Genomic DNA, 19,978 nt, shown 5'->3' on the forward strand with positions numbered 1-19,978 from the left:
AGGAGAAGCTGTACGGAGAGTAATGGGGGGGACCAACATCTTTAGCTCAAATAGATTAATATAGACTGGTGGGAGTATTCAAAAATTTTACGTAATGGGTTGTACCAATAAGGGATATAATTAACTCCAGAATATGATAATTTCATGCATTTCATTCAAAATTTTGAAAATAATTTGAATGAAAATAAGTATATTACTCTTATAGTAAACATTAAGAATTTGAATCACTCACTTTTCAAAATTTAGCTTTTCTTAAAATGATAACTCAATTTCTTCATTTTAATTTTCATTATTTTACTGGCAAATACTCTAATATATTAGACAGATTATTTACCAAAAGCCCCTTCTCCTCATGTTGTATGAGAAGGGAGAGGTTGTTACTTTAAAGGAGAGGTTGGTAAATAATAGAGCATTTGTTTTTCTTGTCTACATTTGCTTTGATGTGTACCCCTTTTAACTGCTTTCCACAAAAATCCTCATTCTCTATAGATTATCTGCATCAGTTATCAGTGCTCAGCAACCCAGCTGGATTAGGTTAGGTTTTCAGTATCCACACAAAACCTCTCCTTCACTAGGGAAGATAATCAAAGGATGGTAGTAAATACTCTAAAACTCTTGTGTCTTTCAATTTACCAAAGCTAGGACCTCAACAGCTTACCTGATCAGCATCCACAAACAGGAATTTGTCAACAACTAGTGGGAAAAGTACATCCAGAAAGAGAATCTTGTAGCCCCAAATGATGCGCTGCTTTTCTGTCTGCTGATGAAGCCATCGAGGCCATTTATATTGAACAAGTTCATACTGGAAATTATATTCCTTTGCCATGTATGGGATAAATTCCTTTTATAAATAAAGGAAACCTATTAAGTCATTTATTAGAATCCAGCAAATGCATGACAATTACATAGGTAAAGTAAAAGAGAAGCGTCTTCAAAATTACTCCCCCCTTCACCCCCGCTTAATCCCCTCAAGTTGTTTCAGGCAAACCAATTTTGTTCATGGTTTGAAATCATGGAAATATCTAACAATTCTGAAGCCTTTTACATAAATTCCTTTAATACTCTGAGGATGTAGCCCCCATCCCCATCCCCCATAGTACTACCACAATTAAAAAATTGCAAGCTTTTTATAAGAGGTCATCTTTTTAGTCTCTACAACTAAAATATTTATCACCTTGGAACCAATCTATATGATAAGTAAATATCTTTAAATTTTATATAAGTCAGTTCTCAGATAGCAGACACCATCTATTACAGGTTTATATTTAAAGTTTTGCCAGCTTAGTAATTAAGTGGAAATTAAATTTAAATTACTTATTTTTTAGAAGAATAATATGACTGATTATAATTTAGATATAAAGAAGGCATTCCACACTTGGAGATATTGTATGTTATTTTTATGAAAATCGTTATTTGAATGTTTATGATAAATGTAAAGTTTACCCTAGATCCAAGTCTGGCTGATAAAGAATTATGCAGCATTTCAAATGTGCTAGTAAACGGTCATGAATAGGATTAGAATCAGGAATTGTAAACAATTTAAAATTCACTGGTACAATTACAGAGGTTAGATAAGTAAGCATGCTTTCTACTTCCTGACATAAGAGTGAAAAAGAGAAATGCAGATATACATTTTCATATATGGAAAATGTGTGAATTTATTTTGCTTATCTGTTATTAAGAAGAGACTAATAAGGTTTTTAATATAGGGGAGGAGGGGTATAGATTGGAAAACTGTGAGGACTATTAATAATGATATTCCCTAAAAATGAAGAGAACAGATGTGGTTCAGAGCAAGACACAGATAAGAAGGATATCTTAGAAATAGATATGCTAATTTTATTGTGTATATTAAAAGTGAAAATGATCTGAACATAATGGAGACTGATGGTTTCATATGCATTCTCTTTTTCTGTTCTTTGTAATTAGAAATGCTCCTTGGGGGTGAAGATGGGGAGAGGTGTTTTTCTAAAGAATGACAAGTAGTCAAAATAATGATGAAGAAACATAATTCACTGGTCAAAATAACCCCCCCCCCCAAATCATGTTTAAAGTAGGAAGAGATAGCAGAAAGATGCTCCACAGTCACAAAACAGCTCTTGGAGGTTTAGAGGTATCCCTATTATAATAATATTGAGCCTTTCAATGCTGAACAAACCTTGAATGTAGGTGATAAGTAATTCTTCAAGAACCAGAATTTCACAGGTGTCTTAGTATTTTTCAGAACAGAGAGCATCATTATACTGTCAAACAAAAGTAGGGGGAAAAAAAGCCTTAATACTGCTTTTGACATCAATACTATCAACCACCATTATCTAAAACAGACCACCAGACTTTATACTAGGCAGTTATTTGACAACTCAGTTAAGCAAAACAAGACATTTTAATCCAGAAAATCTTCTAATCCCCCCTATTAAATAACATTAGGCTAAAAATTACTATTATACTGCACTAAATCAAATAAAAATTATGACCCAATCAAGTGGATAACTAATTTTTTCCACTTAAAAAAACCTCTTCAGGTCTAGTTAAATTATGGTACACTTTAAAAATACCTGTTTTATTCACGTGGAAGAAAGAAATGGGCCATACAATACAAACATAAGCTCAGTGCCAAATTAGCAATTATCACAGCAACCACCCTCCACCAGATAAAGGACGAAGTCCCAGCAGCTTTCAGAGATGACAACTGATAGGCAACCACAACACTCTTCAAAAGCTTGCATGGAAAGAATATCGGATGGGAGTCAATTTTCTCTACTCATTTGCATCAATAAAGACCTTCCCCACATGGCTTCATATCATTTCAACCTCCACTAAAATCTTGTGAAATGTTTAAAAAAAATCAACTCAAAAAAACTTCAACAAGGACTTTTGTTTTGTTTTCTTTCAATTGTTCAATTCAATTCACTTTGTTGGGCTTCAGGTTCTTCTTCTGTAAATTGATCTATAATGTCTCTTCTAATTCTAAAAAATTCTGATCCTATTCTATGAAATTTAGCTTTTCTGAATAGCTAAAATTTAATGAGTAGCACTAGACAGTATTCTCACCAGTATAACCTGGTGGAAAAAAACTAAACCTTGGTTGAGGTAATAGCTTAGTTCAGATGTGATTTCTGGTAGTTACAAATCAACTTCTCTAACTTTCTTTATCCAGTCATAAAATGAGAATAAGGATATTTGCATCACCAATAAGATCTATAACAGACGAGCCACAATATCTTGACTATTTTAATGATCTGAAACTAACTTGGTAATGATACTCACTCCACCAAAGCAGAATGAAATCCTTACAAAACTTAGTACATGATTCGACTTTCTAAGGGTGAAAAATCCATCACCCTAGGGCCAACCTAGTGAGAAGAAGCACCTATAAACCTGGTTAAGTTAGTCCTAGCAAAAGAGACATAATTTCTCACCAGTACCATTCAAAAAATTTTCCAGTTTGAAAGGACCTATCAAAGTTTTGTATTCTAATATCACAGTATTCAAAAACTCCTAGTTACCTCCAGGAAGCAATAACATCAAAGAAATCTAGTGGAATTATTATGTGTGTTATTATGCTTTTATTAAAGAAAAGTGCCCTTAAAAGACTCCTCCAATAATATTTTGATCATTTGCAGAGCTAGGAAAATTTGGAGCATGAATTAAAATTAAGAATAACTGCTGGCATAATTCCATGGCTTATGTGTTCTAATTTTCTCTCATAAATAACAGTCAGGCACACAGAGGTCAACCATTCTTCTAAGTTATGAAAAACTAGTTGCCTTTTCCCACTCCCTAAACCCAATCCTTCACACAACTTAGTTTATGTAAGGCAAGAAAACATCATGTATAACATATCACAGGCTTCTACTTTCATCTCCTAATTCTTATTTCAGATATATTAAGTGTTGATGGAAGTTATACTATGCATTTTATTTATTATTTATTATTATTTGCATTTTCCCTTACCTAAAATAATTCCAAAGAAATAAAATCATGCCTTACTGGATATTTATATTGGGAAATGACCCAATTATAGACCATCTAGTCCTTTTCCTCAATTTATTTAACACTACCTTAAAAATTTTTGTCATTCTCAAGTCTACTTAATTCTAATTAATAAGTTGATCCTTTTTTTGTCTTCTATTCCCTTTTTTACAGAGATAAGATTCAAGTTTCTGAGTCTGATGAGGTTCAAAGTTTGTCCTCTATCAACTGCACCATAATCACCTATTCCTCCTCATTTTAAAGAAGAAGAAACTGAGGCCTAGAGAAGTGCTATGAATTGGGTATAAAATTATTATTAAGAGGCTTAATCTCATTATGAAATCCAGTCTTCTAACACCAAATTCAACATTCTTTTTCCAATATCATAATGTTTATCATGATCCATTAAAGAGCTGGCAATTGAACTGGTTGGAAAAGGCTCCACCATGAATCATTCTAAGTAGTTTATTACATGTTATTATACTTGATCCTCACCTTCATCTCTTAAGAATCCCTCATTACCTTTAAAAATTCAGGTCAGAGATTACCTTACTAACACATTTCCCTGATGCCCCTGGTCATTACAGCACATTAAAAACTTACCTTGTATTTATTTTGTATATATTCCATGTAAACTTTTATGAGTACAAATTGTGTCCCCTTATACAAAGTAAGTTCACTGGAGGGAGTGTTTCATTTAAGACTTCTGTAGGGTCAGTGTCTAGTACAATGCTTATTATATAGGTGCTTCATATCAGACATGAAAGAAAAATTTTATGGGCATAATTTCATAGTGTTTTACTTTATAAAAATACAAAATACTAGTATCAAAGAATCTCAGAGGTCAAGTAGTGTAACTCATTTCCTAAATCCCTTCTTCAATATTCTCAAAAGAGTACTGTGATAGATTTACACCCATACACACACAAAAAAATACACACAAATCCAAAAAGACTTACCGGAGAAATCTTTCATACAAATGACCAGATGCTACTGAAAATATATTAATTACATCATCTTTATCTGGTTTTACTTCTTCAGTCTTCTGACCCCCAGTAAAGCCCCTACAGGATAAAAATGGAGAAGCAACAGAACAATTAAGTTGCTGGTGAAAATATACAATACACACCCCCCCCCCCAAATTATTAAGATATAATGTCATTTGAAGCTGTTTTCCCATTCAACTTGCTTTGGGCTGGCAGGTTTTAGAATGGAAAAAATACTTAAGGGGAAATCTTTCAGAAATAGAATTAAACCACATAAATGAGTCAGCAAAGAGGGAGTTTACCATGTATCTCAAATAATCTCATGGAAAGAGTCTAATCTAGTGAGAAAACGTTAAATTACCCTATATATTTCCTGAAATTTAAGAACAAAATATAAAAGGCTCTATAATTAATATGGATTTAGTGTACTTGAATAACTTGCTTTCACATAAAAGAAACTCCACCCCCCTGCAAAAGAAGGTAGGGAGAAATTTACCACTTAAGTGATTCCCAAAATCCAGACTCATTCTCATGATTTCCATCACTTAGTAAATCTTCATTCATCATGTCTGCCTTCTTCTGAACCTGCAAATATAAGCACATTATCAAAAATTATTTGACATGAATAGAGCCAAAAACTGACATCATATTCCTGTAAAAATTTCCTGGAATTTCCCCTGGAAAAATATATGAAATAAAGAATGCATTATAAAGCATTGGCTACTACCTATGAATCAAAAAGAAAAATCAAAAGTTATCAATTAATATAGCTTTTGGTTCTCAATGGGTAGGGCAGGGGGGATGAAAATTTGGAACTCAAAATTTAAAAAAAACTTAAATAATTTTTGGAGGGAGTAAAAATAAAGAGAGCCATTTACCTTGTGAGGATCAATTGAGATAACACATGTAAAGTTCTTTGCAAATCTTAAAATTCCATATAAATGCTAGCTGTTGTGATTTTAATTAGTGTAATACAGGGAGCTAGTTATTATGTGGGTAGAATGTGGGACCCAGAGTCAGGAAAACCTGAATTCAGATCAGGCCTTAGACACTTAATTTAAAGTCACTTAATCCCTGCCTCAATTCAATTATCTGGGGATAATAAGAGCACTTTGTAGGGCAGCTAGATGGCATAGCGGATAGAGCATTAACCCTGGAGTCAGGAGGACTTGAGTTCAAATCTGACCTCAGACACTTAATAATTACCTAGTTGTGTGACTCTAGGCAAGTCACTTAACTCCACTGGCTTTCAAAAACCAAAAGCTAAAAAAAAAAAAAAAAAAAAAAAGCGCACCTTGTTTCCTGGGGTTGTTATGAGGAGAAATTGAGAGAATATTTGTAAAATGTTTTGTAAAATTTAAAGCATTATAAAATTTTAGCTGTTATTATTGCTATTATTCCTGAGAATGATTTTTTAAAAATGGTCAGTTGCATATATATATATGTGCAATTGTAGCTCAGTGAAGCATCTCAAGTCTTACATTTCAAGGAACACCTCATGTTATTATGCAAACTGTATTACGCAAACAAATCAATTCTCTTGGTCTTAGTTTTCTCATTTATAAAACAAGGTGATCAGATTAGATAATTTCTGGTGTCTTTTCCAGCATTAAAATTCTATAATAATAGAAATAAAAACAACAATAAATATAATAAAAGTTGTCATGTATTTAATGCTTTAAAAGGCTGAGCAAGATGGTTATTCATGCAAAACCTATAAATTGCTTCCTCTTAGGGGAAGGGAGGGAGCAAAGGTAAGGAGGAAGAAAAATGTAGAACTTAAAACTTTGCAAAAGAAGATTGGTGAAAACTACTGCTGCATGTACTTAGAAAAACAAATGAATAAAATATTTAAGTTTTTTTTAAAAGTCCAGCAAGTTTTTATCTATATTGTCTTATTTGATCTTCACAACAACCCTGAGAGGTAGGTGTTACTATTGTTCCCATTTTGTAGATTAGGAAGCTGAGGCTTAGAAAAGTTAAGAAACTTGCTCAGGGACACACAACTAATAAATGTCTGAAATGGGATAGAAATTCAGGTGGTCCTGGTTTAAAGTGTGATACTCTGTCCACTAGACCACCTTGCTGCCTTTCATTTCTATGAATTTCCACGATGATTTTCATTTTAATTCAATATACTTAAATCTTAAGTGAAAGCTACTCAACAAATTGCAATAAAGCAAAGATTTCACTATTCTGATGGATTCATCATATTCTTAATGATGTGGGCATTTCTTCTATCTGGATACATTGCAATTTAATCACAACTTCTCACTCTGTGATTCTCATCAATCACTTCCACATAAATGCTGCACTGAGGACCTACACAAAATGCTAAAAGTCTTCTAGTAGGTCTTTTCATTATCTCATGCACAATAGTACAAAGCATATGTTATCCACTTGTTATTCCTTTATCTCATTTCATGAACCAGTTCACCTCCTTTCCTACAGGATATTCATTTTTTTTATTTCCAAGAGGGAGATTGAGGTATTGGTTGAATAAAGTGGCTTGTTTTAGGTGAAATCTGGGTTGAATTAAGTACAAAATTCAAAATGAGTATCTCCTAGTTTCAGCAGAAGAATGCTGGTTATAGTATTTCTGTGGTTAACTTACATGTGCCTGATTACAAGATGTAGATAAGTCCTTGGCTGTTCTTATCATTTGTAGACAACAACCTCATACCTGACTCTGAGATCTCAAACTCACCTTGACTTTGATAATTTTGCTCTTAAAGTTGTTGAGAACAACCACAACTTCATCAGAATCAGGGGGAGAATCTGTGCCATCGTGGCTTTGAGGGGGGAAAAAAAAGGTATTAAATATGGAAATGCTCTTAGAACACAGAAATATTGAGAAGACTGTCAAAGATCTTCCACTGTTTTAGCACCTTGAATATTCTCCCCACTCCATCTCCACCTCTTTGGCATCTTTTTCAGTCCCAGAAAAAAATCCCACTTTCTTCTTAAGGTTTTTTTTGGAAAGGAATTGGATCTTACCCATTTTTCCCCTCTAATTATCAAGCGACCAAAATCCCACTTTCTAAAGATGTCTTCCAAATGTTAATGCCTTAAGTTAATGCCTCCCTTCTCTAGATTATTCCCAATTTATCACTATATAATTTGTTTGTATGATATCTGCCCCTATTAGAATATATGTTCCTTTGAGATAGGGGCTATCTTTTGTCTTTCTTTCCACTCCTAATGCTTTAACAGTGTCTGGCACATTGGTGGTAGTTGGTGTCCAGTCATTTTTCAGTCATGTCTGACTCTGTGACTCCATTTGGGGTTTTCTTGACAAAGATATTGGAGTAGTTTGCCATTTGCTTCTTCAGATCATTTGGCAAATGAGGAAACTAAGGCAAAAACAGTGAACTCACCTGGAAGATGAGTTTTCCTGATTCTAGTTGTCTTGTCTGGTACATAGTAGGAGCTTAATGAATGCTTACTGATCTGACTTGTCTAGTTTTTAAGGTCATATTTCTTCTATGGGCTCTCAAGAAAGATACAAAGCAGAGTAACATATGTTGTGTTACTCTAGCCTAATAAAAGACAGTGAGTCCCCCCAAAAAAATCTAATATAAATTTAAATGCATTAAACAACCTAGTCATATTTGATTAGGTTTATTTCACTTCTTAATCACATCATTCATAAAATCATTTATTTGTGTTGCATTTCCCAATATTGTTAATACAGATAAACCATCAAACATAAAAGTGTCTGACTATATACAATTACTCTGAGGCTAGAACTAAGAAGTAATATGATAACTGTTCTCCATAATGAAAAACAAAATATGATGTTTGCATGGGTTCCTATCTCACAAATATGTACTGAATAATACTCAGAATTTCTAGGGAAAGGAATTTCTGAAGTTAAAAAAAGCTACTTTCACTCTCAAGTAAAACTAAAAGAATCTAAAATAGACCTTATTGAAAATCTCCCAAATACTCAAGCAAATTACATGATCATATTCATTTAAATATTCCTTCCAAAAATGCTTATTATAAACTCTTTCCTAAATAACCAGGAATAAAGTACTTTTTCCATGACAAAGTATGGGTAGTTATTAGGTATAAGGGATAGACTGTTGGACTTGGAGTCAAGAAAACCTGAATTCAAATTCTGATCCAGACATTTCTAAGATGTGTAACCTTGGGGAAATACCTTAATCTTTCCTAGTCTCAGTTTCTCATCTGTAAAATGGGAATAATAACAGCACCCTCTTCACAGAGTTGCTATGAAGATAAATGAGATAATATTTGTAAAACACTTTTGCAAAACCTGAAAGCACTATATACAAAATAGTTGTCATTAGTAAGAGTAAATAATAAGAGAAGACTCAAGTTTAAGGTCTAGCTCTGCCCCTGATTTGATATTTATGTGACAATGGGAAGATAATCTATTTCTGAACCTCAATTTCTACATCTAAAAAGCACAGAGATGATATATACTACATTCTTCACAGGGTTGTTATGGAGAAAATGTTTTAGTTGGAAAGTCCTATATAAACCTGAGCTACCAATAGTATTAGTGAATAAAATTTTTAAAATAGCAAAATTTATCTTTAATTATAGCTCATACTGTACTTTAAAATGAAGACCCAAACACTGACCAATGATTCAAGATATTGAAAGCTCTATATTTATCAGATGAAGATTAATATATCTAATTATAAATCAGTCAAGTTCAGAGACTATACTGCTAGGCAAATACGTTTAAGATGGAAAGAAAGGTACAAATATGCACTAAAATGCAGCAGTACTTTTTATAGTAGCAGAGAACTGAAAGCAAAGTAGAAGCTTGATAACTGAGGAATGGCTAAACAGACTGTGGTACATTAAGTGTAATGGTATGTCACTACAGCATAAGAAACATGACTATAAAGACTCCTGAAAAGTGAGAAATAATTTATATGACTTAGGCAAAGCAGGGCCAGGGAAATAATATACACAATGACTATAATAATATAAATGGATAGAAAAAAATGCAAAATTAAGTAACATTAATTATATTGACTATGTTTGGCTTGAAGAAGAGATGACAAAATAAACATCCTTTTGTTGAAGAGATGAAGAATTATGGTTGTAGAACTTTATATTATGGAACTGACAAGGTAGGTATATGCTGAACTGCTTTTTTTTCTTTTTGTCTCTTTTTAAATTCTGTTAGAAGAGATAGTCCTCTGAGTAGTGGAGGGAAGAGGGATTTTTAAAAATTTTTAACAACACTTTCATTTCCAGATATTATCACTACAATTGTTTAAAAAGAGGAAAAGTCAAAGATATGTTTTATCTCATTTACTCTGTGATCTGCAAATTACATAGTCTAGAGATATGCTTTTCAAAACAGTTTGAAAAATCTGATATTCATCCTTTTTTCCCCTCTCTCTGCTCAAAGTAATCAATTCTCTCTTGCCAGTATTTTTTACCCTTTAAGTACAGTAATTTTATTATGGTATACATAAGCATAAAGGACTCTGTATGAAATGAAACTTGATTGTGCCTACATTACATCTTATTGTTCAATTGTGCCTTAACTACTTGCATATTTAATTTTCTGTTGAAGAAATATTTAAACCTATAGGCAATATTAAAAATATTTATTAACCAGCTATTTTTGCCAATGAATGTTAGACTAACTTTAAATAGATGTTCATAAGACTTACTTTCTTATGCAAATGCAAATGTGTCAATAGGTCCTACCTATAGATTCTGTAAATATCTTCAGATCGTCCCTTCCTGAGTCTGAGAATCCAGGCTCCTGGATTGGCTTTTAATTGAAAGTAGCCCTGGAACAAAAGAAATCAATTATCAGTACACTTGAAAATATCAAAATACTATTGCTGAAGGATATTTACCTCCATCAAAAACAGTAGTTTCTGATTTTTTGTTAGAGAAACTAACATGCATTAGTGTTAATCTCAAAAATCTTCATATAAGTAACTCCTGGCAAAATGCACATTGCAAGTTTATAATCATCCTGGTATCTGTTTCAGAGGAGAAAATATATAAATAAATAAACAAGGTCTCATTATACAAAAAAAATGACTCTCAGATGTTAAGGGGTCCCCTGAACTTGTTTTTTGGGTTGCCACAGGTCATCTGTGAAATTTCAGAATCCAAAGAATAAACAAAATCCAGAGTACAATACTGAAGCTTTTTAAAGTTTCTGTGACATTCAAATTTCCTGAACAAATTTACCATTGCTCTGATTGATTAAGCAAATTTAGTACTAATTATAAATTTTAACCAAGTCATATATTTCAGAAATTCTTTCCTCACTTTTAAATCATTAAAAGTTTCTTACTTTTTTTATCTGGTTTTTAATACTTACCAGATTGGCCATAACTATGGTATCAACAATAACTGGGTTTGCTGAAGTTCCTAGTGTAAACTGAAGTCCCCGAGGAGGCTGTCCAGTTGTGATATCATAGCAGTGTCCTTCCAGTAAGAGATACTCAAGTTCATACTCTGCAGCTACTATGCTATCCACCTGTCAAAAAAAAGAGAGATCATTTCAATATCTTTAAATTTGTCCCTTTTGTCTTACAAATTATGTTTTGTTTCTAATATATCTGTATGCCTCTGAATTAATTCACAGAAAGGTTTTTAAAACTAAGGAGACAGTTTGTGAAACTTTGGCAGTAAGTGAACAAATATTAAACACCTAGTAGTTACAAAAAACTGTTTAGTCACTGCTAACAGAGGATACTAAAAAAATATACAAGGTATAGTCCTGCCCTCAAGAAGTTTACAAACTAGTTATAGAAAGAAGACATAGAAAAATAACAATATAAGATAGTGTAATGTAAATAAATATTATACAAAATGAATCAGAAATACAGAGGGGGAGGAATTTGCTCTAGCTAAGGGAGATTTCATGGAAAAGGTAAGATTTAAAACTAAGCCTTAAAGAATGGATAGAACTTAGACAAGAGAAAGAGAGAAAAATTCATGGCAGAAGGAATAGTCTTAAAAAAATAAGAATGGTCTTAGCAAAGGCATGGATGTAAGAAAGTACAATGCAAACTAATAATAATAACTAAATTGCTTGGGAAGGGAAGAAATGACAGAATTTAGTAAATGATCGAATATGCAAGAGAGGGAAAGGAACAGTAAAGAAATTTGTGGGAACTTAAGTTATATAAGAACACAAGATAATAAGTAATCAGGGAATGTAAGAATTCTGTTATAACTTAAAGCGCTAATGTTCTAAATGATAATGTCCTGAATATATTTAATGGTACCATACTGGCCTAAAATTATTTATGGTCTTCACCAAATGCCTAACATGCTGGAGAAATCTACCTCAGTGTCCCTTGGAGAAAACTGTCTATAAATGCAAGGATCTATAATTACAAAGTGGTAGCTTTGTTTGTGAAAGAAACAGAAGTCTGTAACTTTAAGTGAAAGGGATTCTTAACACAGTTGCATTACCATCCTGCTTTGAAACTCTACCCAATGTCAACAACTAGTATTACAGCTTAAAATTCTAATCTTTTTTTTTTGCAAGGCAAATGGGGTTAAGTGGCTTGCCCAAGGCCACACAGCTAGGTAATTATTAAGTGTCTGAGACCAGAATGAACCAAGGTACTCCTGGCTCTAGGGCCGGTGCTTTATCCACTACGCCACCTAGCCGCCCCTAAAATTCTAATCCTAATACTAGTATTTATTAACCTGAATGTGATATGTGATGTATGATGTGAGAGGCATCAGGGAATAGTGGGTAAAATTGTCCTCAAAACAAGAAAGACTTGAGTAGAAGTCCCATCCAGGTGTGTGACTTCACGGTGTTCTAGGCAACTTCTTTAAGACTAAGTTGTAGGGGCGGCTAGGTGGTGCAGTGGATAGAGCACCGGCCCTGGAGTCAGGAATACCTGAGTTCAAATCCGGCTTCACACACTTAATAACCTAGCTGTATGGCCATGGGCAAGCCACTTAACCCCACTGCCTTGAAAAAAAAAAAAGACTAAGTTGTAGAGAAAATGTTGATTTAGGATGTATAAGAACTAATTAAACCTTTTGTCTGCCTTTAGAATGTCAGTGAATAAAGCTTACACTGAATAAAAAACTACTTACAGTTGGAGTCTTCAAATTTTAATTAGGGGGTAGAAAAATTGAAAAAGTTCAAAAAGAAGAGAAAAGAAAATTGAAAAGGTAGAAAATAAATAACTTTTACAAATTCTACAAATATGTATTAAGTGCCTACTGTGTACAAGGAACTGTTTGAGTCATTAGTGCTACAAGGGCATAAGAAACAGTTCCAGTCCTCATTCTATTGAGGGGATTACAGTAGCAACAGGGGAGTTACAAAGAAATATAGTATTTGCATAACTGAAATGTGTTAAAAAAAATAGGAAAATGACTGCCCACTTCAATTTCTGCTGGAGCAAGTTCCATGCTTTCTGTTTTTAAAAATATCCCTCATAATATCTAGTAAAGCATATACATAGCAGATATTTAATAAATAAAATTTAAAGAATTTAGGTTCATTTGGCTTAATAGGATAAACTGCCCACTTCAAGTTCTGCTGGATCAGGTCCCATATTTTCTATTTTTTTTTAGATTTATATTTTCTATTTTTAAAAAAGATTCCTCATAACATCTAGCAAAGTTAAGTATATATATAGCAGATACTTAAAAAATAAAATTTAAATTAAAGAATCTAGGTTTATTTAGCCTAATGAGCTAAACTGAGCAGTAAATCCCATACTGGAAGGTAGATACTAGTCTGATATCCTGTGTTTCTGAAGAAAATAAACCCAATGCATTTCATTTTCAGTAAAAGATAATTAGGTTATATATAATCACAAAAGTTCTGGCAATAAAGATGGTTATACATGGTACTAGAGTAGACTGATAAGAGAGTTAGTCTTAAGTTCCTTGGGAAGGAAAGAGGAATAAAAGGGAGGAAAAGAGGAATGAAAGGAGAGAGGGAGTGAGGAAGGGAGGCAGAGAGGAAAGAAGGCAGAGACACAGGGAGAAAGAAAGGATTGAAGGAAAGGAGAAAGGAAGAAAATAAACATTTATTAAATCCTTACTCTGTATGTGCTGTTATTAACAGTGTACTTGTTTAGTTATGTCTAACTTGAGGTGACCCCAGGAATAATTGTCCATGATGTTTCCTTGGCAAAGATACTGGAGTGATTTTGCTATTTCCAGATCATTTTACAAATGAAGAAACAGAGGTAAACAGGGTTAAGTGACTTGCCTAGGGTCAGGTCACCCAACTAGTAAGTGTCTGAGGCTGGATTTAAAATCAGTTCTTTCTGACTGCAAGAACAACAACAAACAATTCTCATTTGACCCTCATAACAACTCAAGGAGGTAGATGCTCTTATTATATCTATTTGCATTTGAGGAAATAGGCAAACAGAGATTCAGTGAGCTGCCTGGGGCCAAATCTAAACTTAGGTCATCCTGATTCCAGGTCCAAGGTTTGCTGATTGCTTCTGCCTGAATAGACAGTTTTCTTATTTGTTTGTACTCTGAAAAGTACTGGATATGTTGAAAAGTCTCAATAAATATTTTCTGAATCAAAAAGAATACAATTCTAAGCTTTAGAAATCTAAGATATCTTAGATGGCTGAAAGATATATAAACCTTTGAGCTAAACCTTAGGTCCTTTTTGGTTTGAATGGTCTAAAATTTCCACTCTATTCAATGAACTATTCCTTGTTTTATTATTCTATTAAACTCTAATCAATCTTTTACATGCATGGTAGACATTTAGGAGCAATAAAATACTTACCTCTTCTAAATAAATATTATCAAGGTCATAAGGTGTTCTGACAGATTCTACCATCCAACTCTCAGGAGTATTTAAATTCAGCGTAAATAGAGGAGACTGAGGCATATCCAAGAATTTGGCTATTGGACCCTTGGCAAAGCTGTTGTCTGCAGTGAAAGAAATCTCTGGTTCTAAAACATAACGGTAAAAGCTGAAATTGCAAAGAAAGATGTGTAAGAACTCAAGTAATAGTATGCTGCCTTTTTTTCTAGGTGAATTAGATTTTTTTCTAAATATACAAAACTCAAAATAAATTCATATATATTGTTATAATAAAATAATATTTTGAAGTAAAAAGGAGGATGTCAATTTCTGAGTACAATTATGCCTTTGTTTTAACTTCTAGGCATCATTTTTTTTCATCTTTTGAGTAATTATCTTTAAATTCTAAATCTTATGATCCTAGCACTTTTTCTCAGTTCCAGTATAAATTTTTCTGCAGAAGTGGGCAGTTAGGTGGTACAGTGGATGGAGCACTGGCCTTGGAGTCAGGAGGACAAGAGTTTGAATCTAGCCTCAGACACCAATTACTAGCTGTGTGACCTTGGGCAAATCACTTAACACTGACTGCCTCACATTTGGGGCCATCTCCAGTTGTCCTAATTCATATCTGGCCACTGGATCCAGATGGCTGTGGAGGAGAAAGTGAGGCAGGTGACTTAGCACAGCACTTCCTCGCTCAAATTCAATTCATGTGCTTGTCATGGTATCACCTCCCTGATGTCATGGTTTGTCTTGGACAATGGAGGAAAAACATTATTATTATTATTATTATTATTATTATTATTATTATTGTACCATGAAAGGGAGGAGTTTGCTGCTCCAAACCAAAAAGAGAAAACTCTTTCAGAACTGGTTTCATTTCTGTCTTTTCAAGCATCCAATGAAAAAATGCTTTACATTACAAAAAAACAGATTTATAAACACACAAGAACTACAACTTGTTTGTAACTTGGGGACTTCCTGAATATGTTCTATATATAAACATTAAGTCTGATTAGATAAATTTCTTAGTTTAATGAACCAAAGATACTTATGAGTCAAATTATCTTAAAAACTGCACCTAGTCTTACTAATAAAAGGGAAGGAAAAGATGCAAAACGTGAATCAGAACACTAACAAAAAAGAGCCTGGTTGGATTCCTTTTAAGTCTTCCAAATTATACTGAATTCTCAGAACCTCTGACTTCTGATTGAGAAGTCCTGAAATGTAAGGGCAAATTAGGTTAATCCTCCCCAATATGATGATGATAATGATGATGATGACGATTTCTATTGCTGCTTCAAGACATGGTGACAGATTGTGAATAGGAATTCTTTGTTAAAAGGCTTGAGAGCTTGACCTACCTCTTTAAAGGCATATCTGAAAGTTTAGATTGGCAGTTCATAAACACTCTTAAATTCATATTTATCAGCTGGGTCAAAACCTATAAGGAAATAAAAATGGCAAAACAAAATTCTTCTTACAGAAAACGTCTCTGACTTTCAGAAACAGGTTTTAGTTTTTATTTTTCACAATACTATACAAAGTAATAAAGCACACTAAAGCATACTAAGCAGTGACATTTTTCATTACCAAAGAATAGAGTTGCCATATCCTATATGGTTAGGAAAAAAAAATTTTCATAAAGAAATTTATATAGAGGGACTCTTAGTCCTGGTTTTATTATGCTCAGAGCTTACCTACATAGGAGAAGGAGTAAGGAGGTTTATAGAAGATGATACCACAAAGGTAACTTATATTTTAAGTATTTAGTCCATGCTAGGAACAAACCTCTAGTCAAAACCTCAAATTTTCCCTACCCAAAACACAGAGAAGAAAAAACATGAGCATATGTCAATAACTTTTTTAAAAAAATATAAAGGGCATTAAAACACTTAAAGGAAAAAAATGTGCATTTTTAAAAGTTAATGGTACTAACTAGTTCATACCATTAAACAATATGCAATAAAAGCTAAACTCATTGACAAAATTTCTTGGAATGTCTTTAGTAGTCTATGAAATTAAAATTAAGTTTCTTTCGAATTTAAGGGATATGATACTGCAATAAAAACCCATTCATATAGTAATTATGACAGAGAAAGCAAAGAGGCAGATTTTTTGCTTACTTTGATTTTTACATCATGCCAAAAATTGAATATTCTAAATTAGTTTTTCTTTTGCTCCCTTTAGTTAATAAACCAGCATGAATTTCCCATAATTTCTGTACTTTAAGAAGATACATAGGATGACTCAAGTCCACACTAATTTTCAAAACCTATAAAAAGTCTTTCTCACCTTAATCATTCTTCAACAGTACAAAAAGTCCTCTTTGGAATTTTCTAATACTATTCTGACCAAAATAAGTTAATATAGAATGGTCAAAGTAGTTATGTGGAACAAATTATTTTAGTTAAAAATTATCTTTAAATCAGTACTAGTTTAAGCATACCACCAGGAAAGAATAAGAGACTGAATGAATGAATAAATAAATAAGTGAATTAATGAATAAATGGAAAAGGCATTCATTACACTTACTATGTGCCAGGCACTGTGCTAAAGAATATGCAAGAAAAGGATATACCATAAGGAGCGGAGCAAGTCTTTGAGCATCTCTGGTAACAGGGTCAACAATGGCCACTATATCAAAATACGTCTCTTTTTCCTTTGGTTTCAGTTTAACAGCACTAAAAAGAAAAATAGGAGGTAGAAAATCATTTGCCACAAGGGAACAAAATGTTAAATATCAAAATCTTTACTTTACATATTGGCTTCTCCCTCTGTGAATCTTTACAGCATATAAAAGTCCCACAGGTGTTGTCTAGACCAGTTAATTTCTGAGTCAAACAAAAACAGGCAGCAAGCCTTATTTGGCCTGTAGGTCACAAATATATTAACCTCTGTTCTAAACTGTTGAACTTCGGGGGCAAATGTCCTTTCACATTATCAAGCATCAAACTGTTTTCTTCCCAGACATGCAAAATTCTAACAATTTAGGTTTACCATAAATTAACAAACATTTTCAACTAAAAACCTTGAACAGAGCTCAGGATAGAAAGGGGTACATTTTCAGGTTTAAGAAAGCATCTAGCAGGTCTGTATTTAAGTAGAGAAAGTAGATTATATATTGAACAGATAGCTCTAACTACAAGCAAACTTATTGATAAGGGCAGAGAATAGAGAAAAGAGTCTTTGTAATTAATAAACTATGGAGAGCTATAACTGATATGAGTCCTGTTTTAAAATCCAAAAATCCTTTATCATTTCAAATTGGTGGGTAATAACTTTTGGTAATTCCAAAATCAAGAGGCAGAGTTAGTAGAAAAGCCTGTTTAATAGTTAATGTTGTTGGTTCTGTTCAGATCCAATGATCAGAGGTCATATAATGACCTGGTATGGGCATCAAAGGGCCTGGGTCTTATACCGAACTCTGACACAAGCCATGTGACCACAGATCAATTATTTCACTCCTCCAAGCCTTTATTTCTTCTGCTGTAAATTAGGGATCGGAACACTTGTACCACCCACCTCACGAGACTGTCAATCAAGCAGCAGCATTTATTAAGCCCCTGTTCTGTGTCAGACCCATACTGGGTCCTGGAGATACGAACAAAAATGAGACAGTCCCAGTATTAAAGAGCTTAAGAGCCTATCAAGGAAAATAAGAAAGTACAAACATGATACATACAAATGACTGAGGGGGAAAATAGAACACCCTATTTGGAGAAAAGGAAGATAGCAAAAAAGACCTGGTTGAGAGGGGTCTGGAGCTAAGCTTTTTTTTAATTTTTTTTAAGTTTTTGCAAGGCAAATGGGGTTAAGTGGCTTGCCCAAGGTCACACAGCTAGGCAATTACTAAGTGTCTGAAACCGGATTTGAACCCAGGTACTCCTGACTCCAGGGCCAGTGCTTTATCCACTGTGCCACCTAGCGTCATTGTTCTTAAAGCTTAGCTCCACAGGGCAGCTAGGTGGCACAGTGGATATAGCACTAGCCCTGGAGTCAGGAATTCAAATCCAGCCTCAGACACTTAATAATTACCCATCTGTGTGGCCTTGGGCAAGCCACTTAACCCCATTGTCTTGCAAAAACTAAAGAACAATGACAGTAGCCTGTGCAGAGGCACAGAGATGAAATAAACAACAGTGTGGAAGCAGAAGAGACAATGGCACTTTTGTAAACCTTAATGTATTCTATAAAAAGTTAGATAAGCAATGAATGAAGAGATATATAAAATAAAATATAATAAAACAAGACATTTTTATGTTTGGAGTTCATTCTCCATGCCACTTGGAGAATGGGGGGGGGTATAAATTTCACAAAAAAGCATATTCTTCACAAAAGATAAGTGGGTCACATGTGGTAGTATAAAATGTACACCAGAAGTAGTGTTCTTCATACTGCCAAATGACCCTCCTTCCTTTAAATATGCAAAATTCTAACAATTTAGGATCAATCAGGATTGGTTTAAAATTTATATTCAATTAAAAAACTTCAAGTATAGCAAACTTTGGGGCCTAGATAGCATCTGATTCACCTATATTTGATCTAAGTAATGTTAGGTGGACTCATGTATACATATGCATATGGTTATTATTTTACAGTGTATATACTGATATAGACAGATATAGCTCTATGGCATCATATCTGTAGACTGATCTATTGATAGATATCAGGAAAAAAATGATAATCTTTTTGAATTACATACAGCAGAGAATCATAACCAGTCCAGGTCTTGGTTTATATTCTAAAATCTTTTTTCTTAATAATTTCTTATTAAATGTTAAAAACACTAGGAAGAGGGCAGGTTGATATTATGCAAAAATCTAACTCCAGCTGTCAAGGAAAACAGCAGTCCTTATTTCACAGTTCAATAAAGAATTGAAAAGTTCCTCCCTTTTGTACTCTATGCTCATTCACCATGAGTATTTTCACAATGCTTATCTATGAATGATCACTTTTACTATTTTGTTTTATAGTTAGTCAGAACCTCTGCTAAGTTATGGCTTTGAAAATCCAGGTAAACTAAAATGATGAACTAACAGTGCTAAGTAGGTAAAGTAAAAAAAAAGTAGCTACTATAGACAGCAAGGATCCTAATTCCTAACCCAACCCCTGACAGCATCACATAGATTTCATCAAAAATCAATGAAGTTCTACAACTTTTTTTTTCTTTTTTCTTTTAGTTTTTTGCAAGGCAATGGGGTTAAGTGGCTTGCCCAAGGCCACACAACTGGGTAATTATTAAGTG

The 19,978-nt window shown here is 33.4% G+C and overlaps 1 protein-coding gene across 1 annotated transcript in view; it reads right to left on the minus strand.

The window, feature by feature from the left end:
- The window catches only part of UGGT1 (UDP-glucose glycoprotein glucosyltransferase 1), a 106,467-nt gene that overhangs the window by 9,630 nt on the left and 76,859 nt on the right, over positions 1-19,978 (minus strand). Inside the window, 10 exon segments of the mRNA XM_074214911.1 lie at positions 659-841; positions 2,159-2,243; positions 4,932-5,036; positions 5,455-5,543; positions 7,666-7,750; positions 10,662-10,747; positions 11,293-11,451; positions 14,710-14,899; positions 16,095-16,174; positions 17,312-17,414. Of these exon segments, the coding sequence (XP_074071012.1) occupies positions 659-841; positions 2,159-2,243; positions 4,932-5,036; positions 5,455-5,543; positions 7,666-7,750; positions 10,662-10,747; positions 11,293-11,451; positions 14,710-14,899; positions 16,095-16,174; positions 17,312-17,414 (1,165 nt within the window).

The sequence above is a fragment of the Macrotis lagotis genome, chromosome 1, assembly GCF_037893015.1.
Source record: "Macrotis lagotis isolate mMagLag1 chromosome 1, bilby.v1.9.chrom.fasta, whole genome shotgun sequence".
In the NCBI taxonomy this organism is placed as follows: domain Eukaryota; kingdom Metazoa; phylum Chordata; class Mammalia; order Peramelemorphia; family Peramelidae; genus Macrotis; species Macrotis lagotis.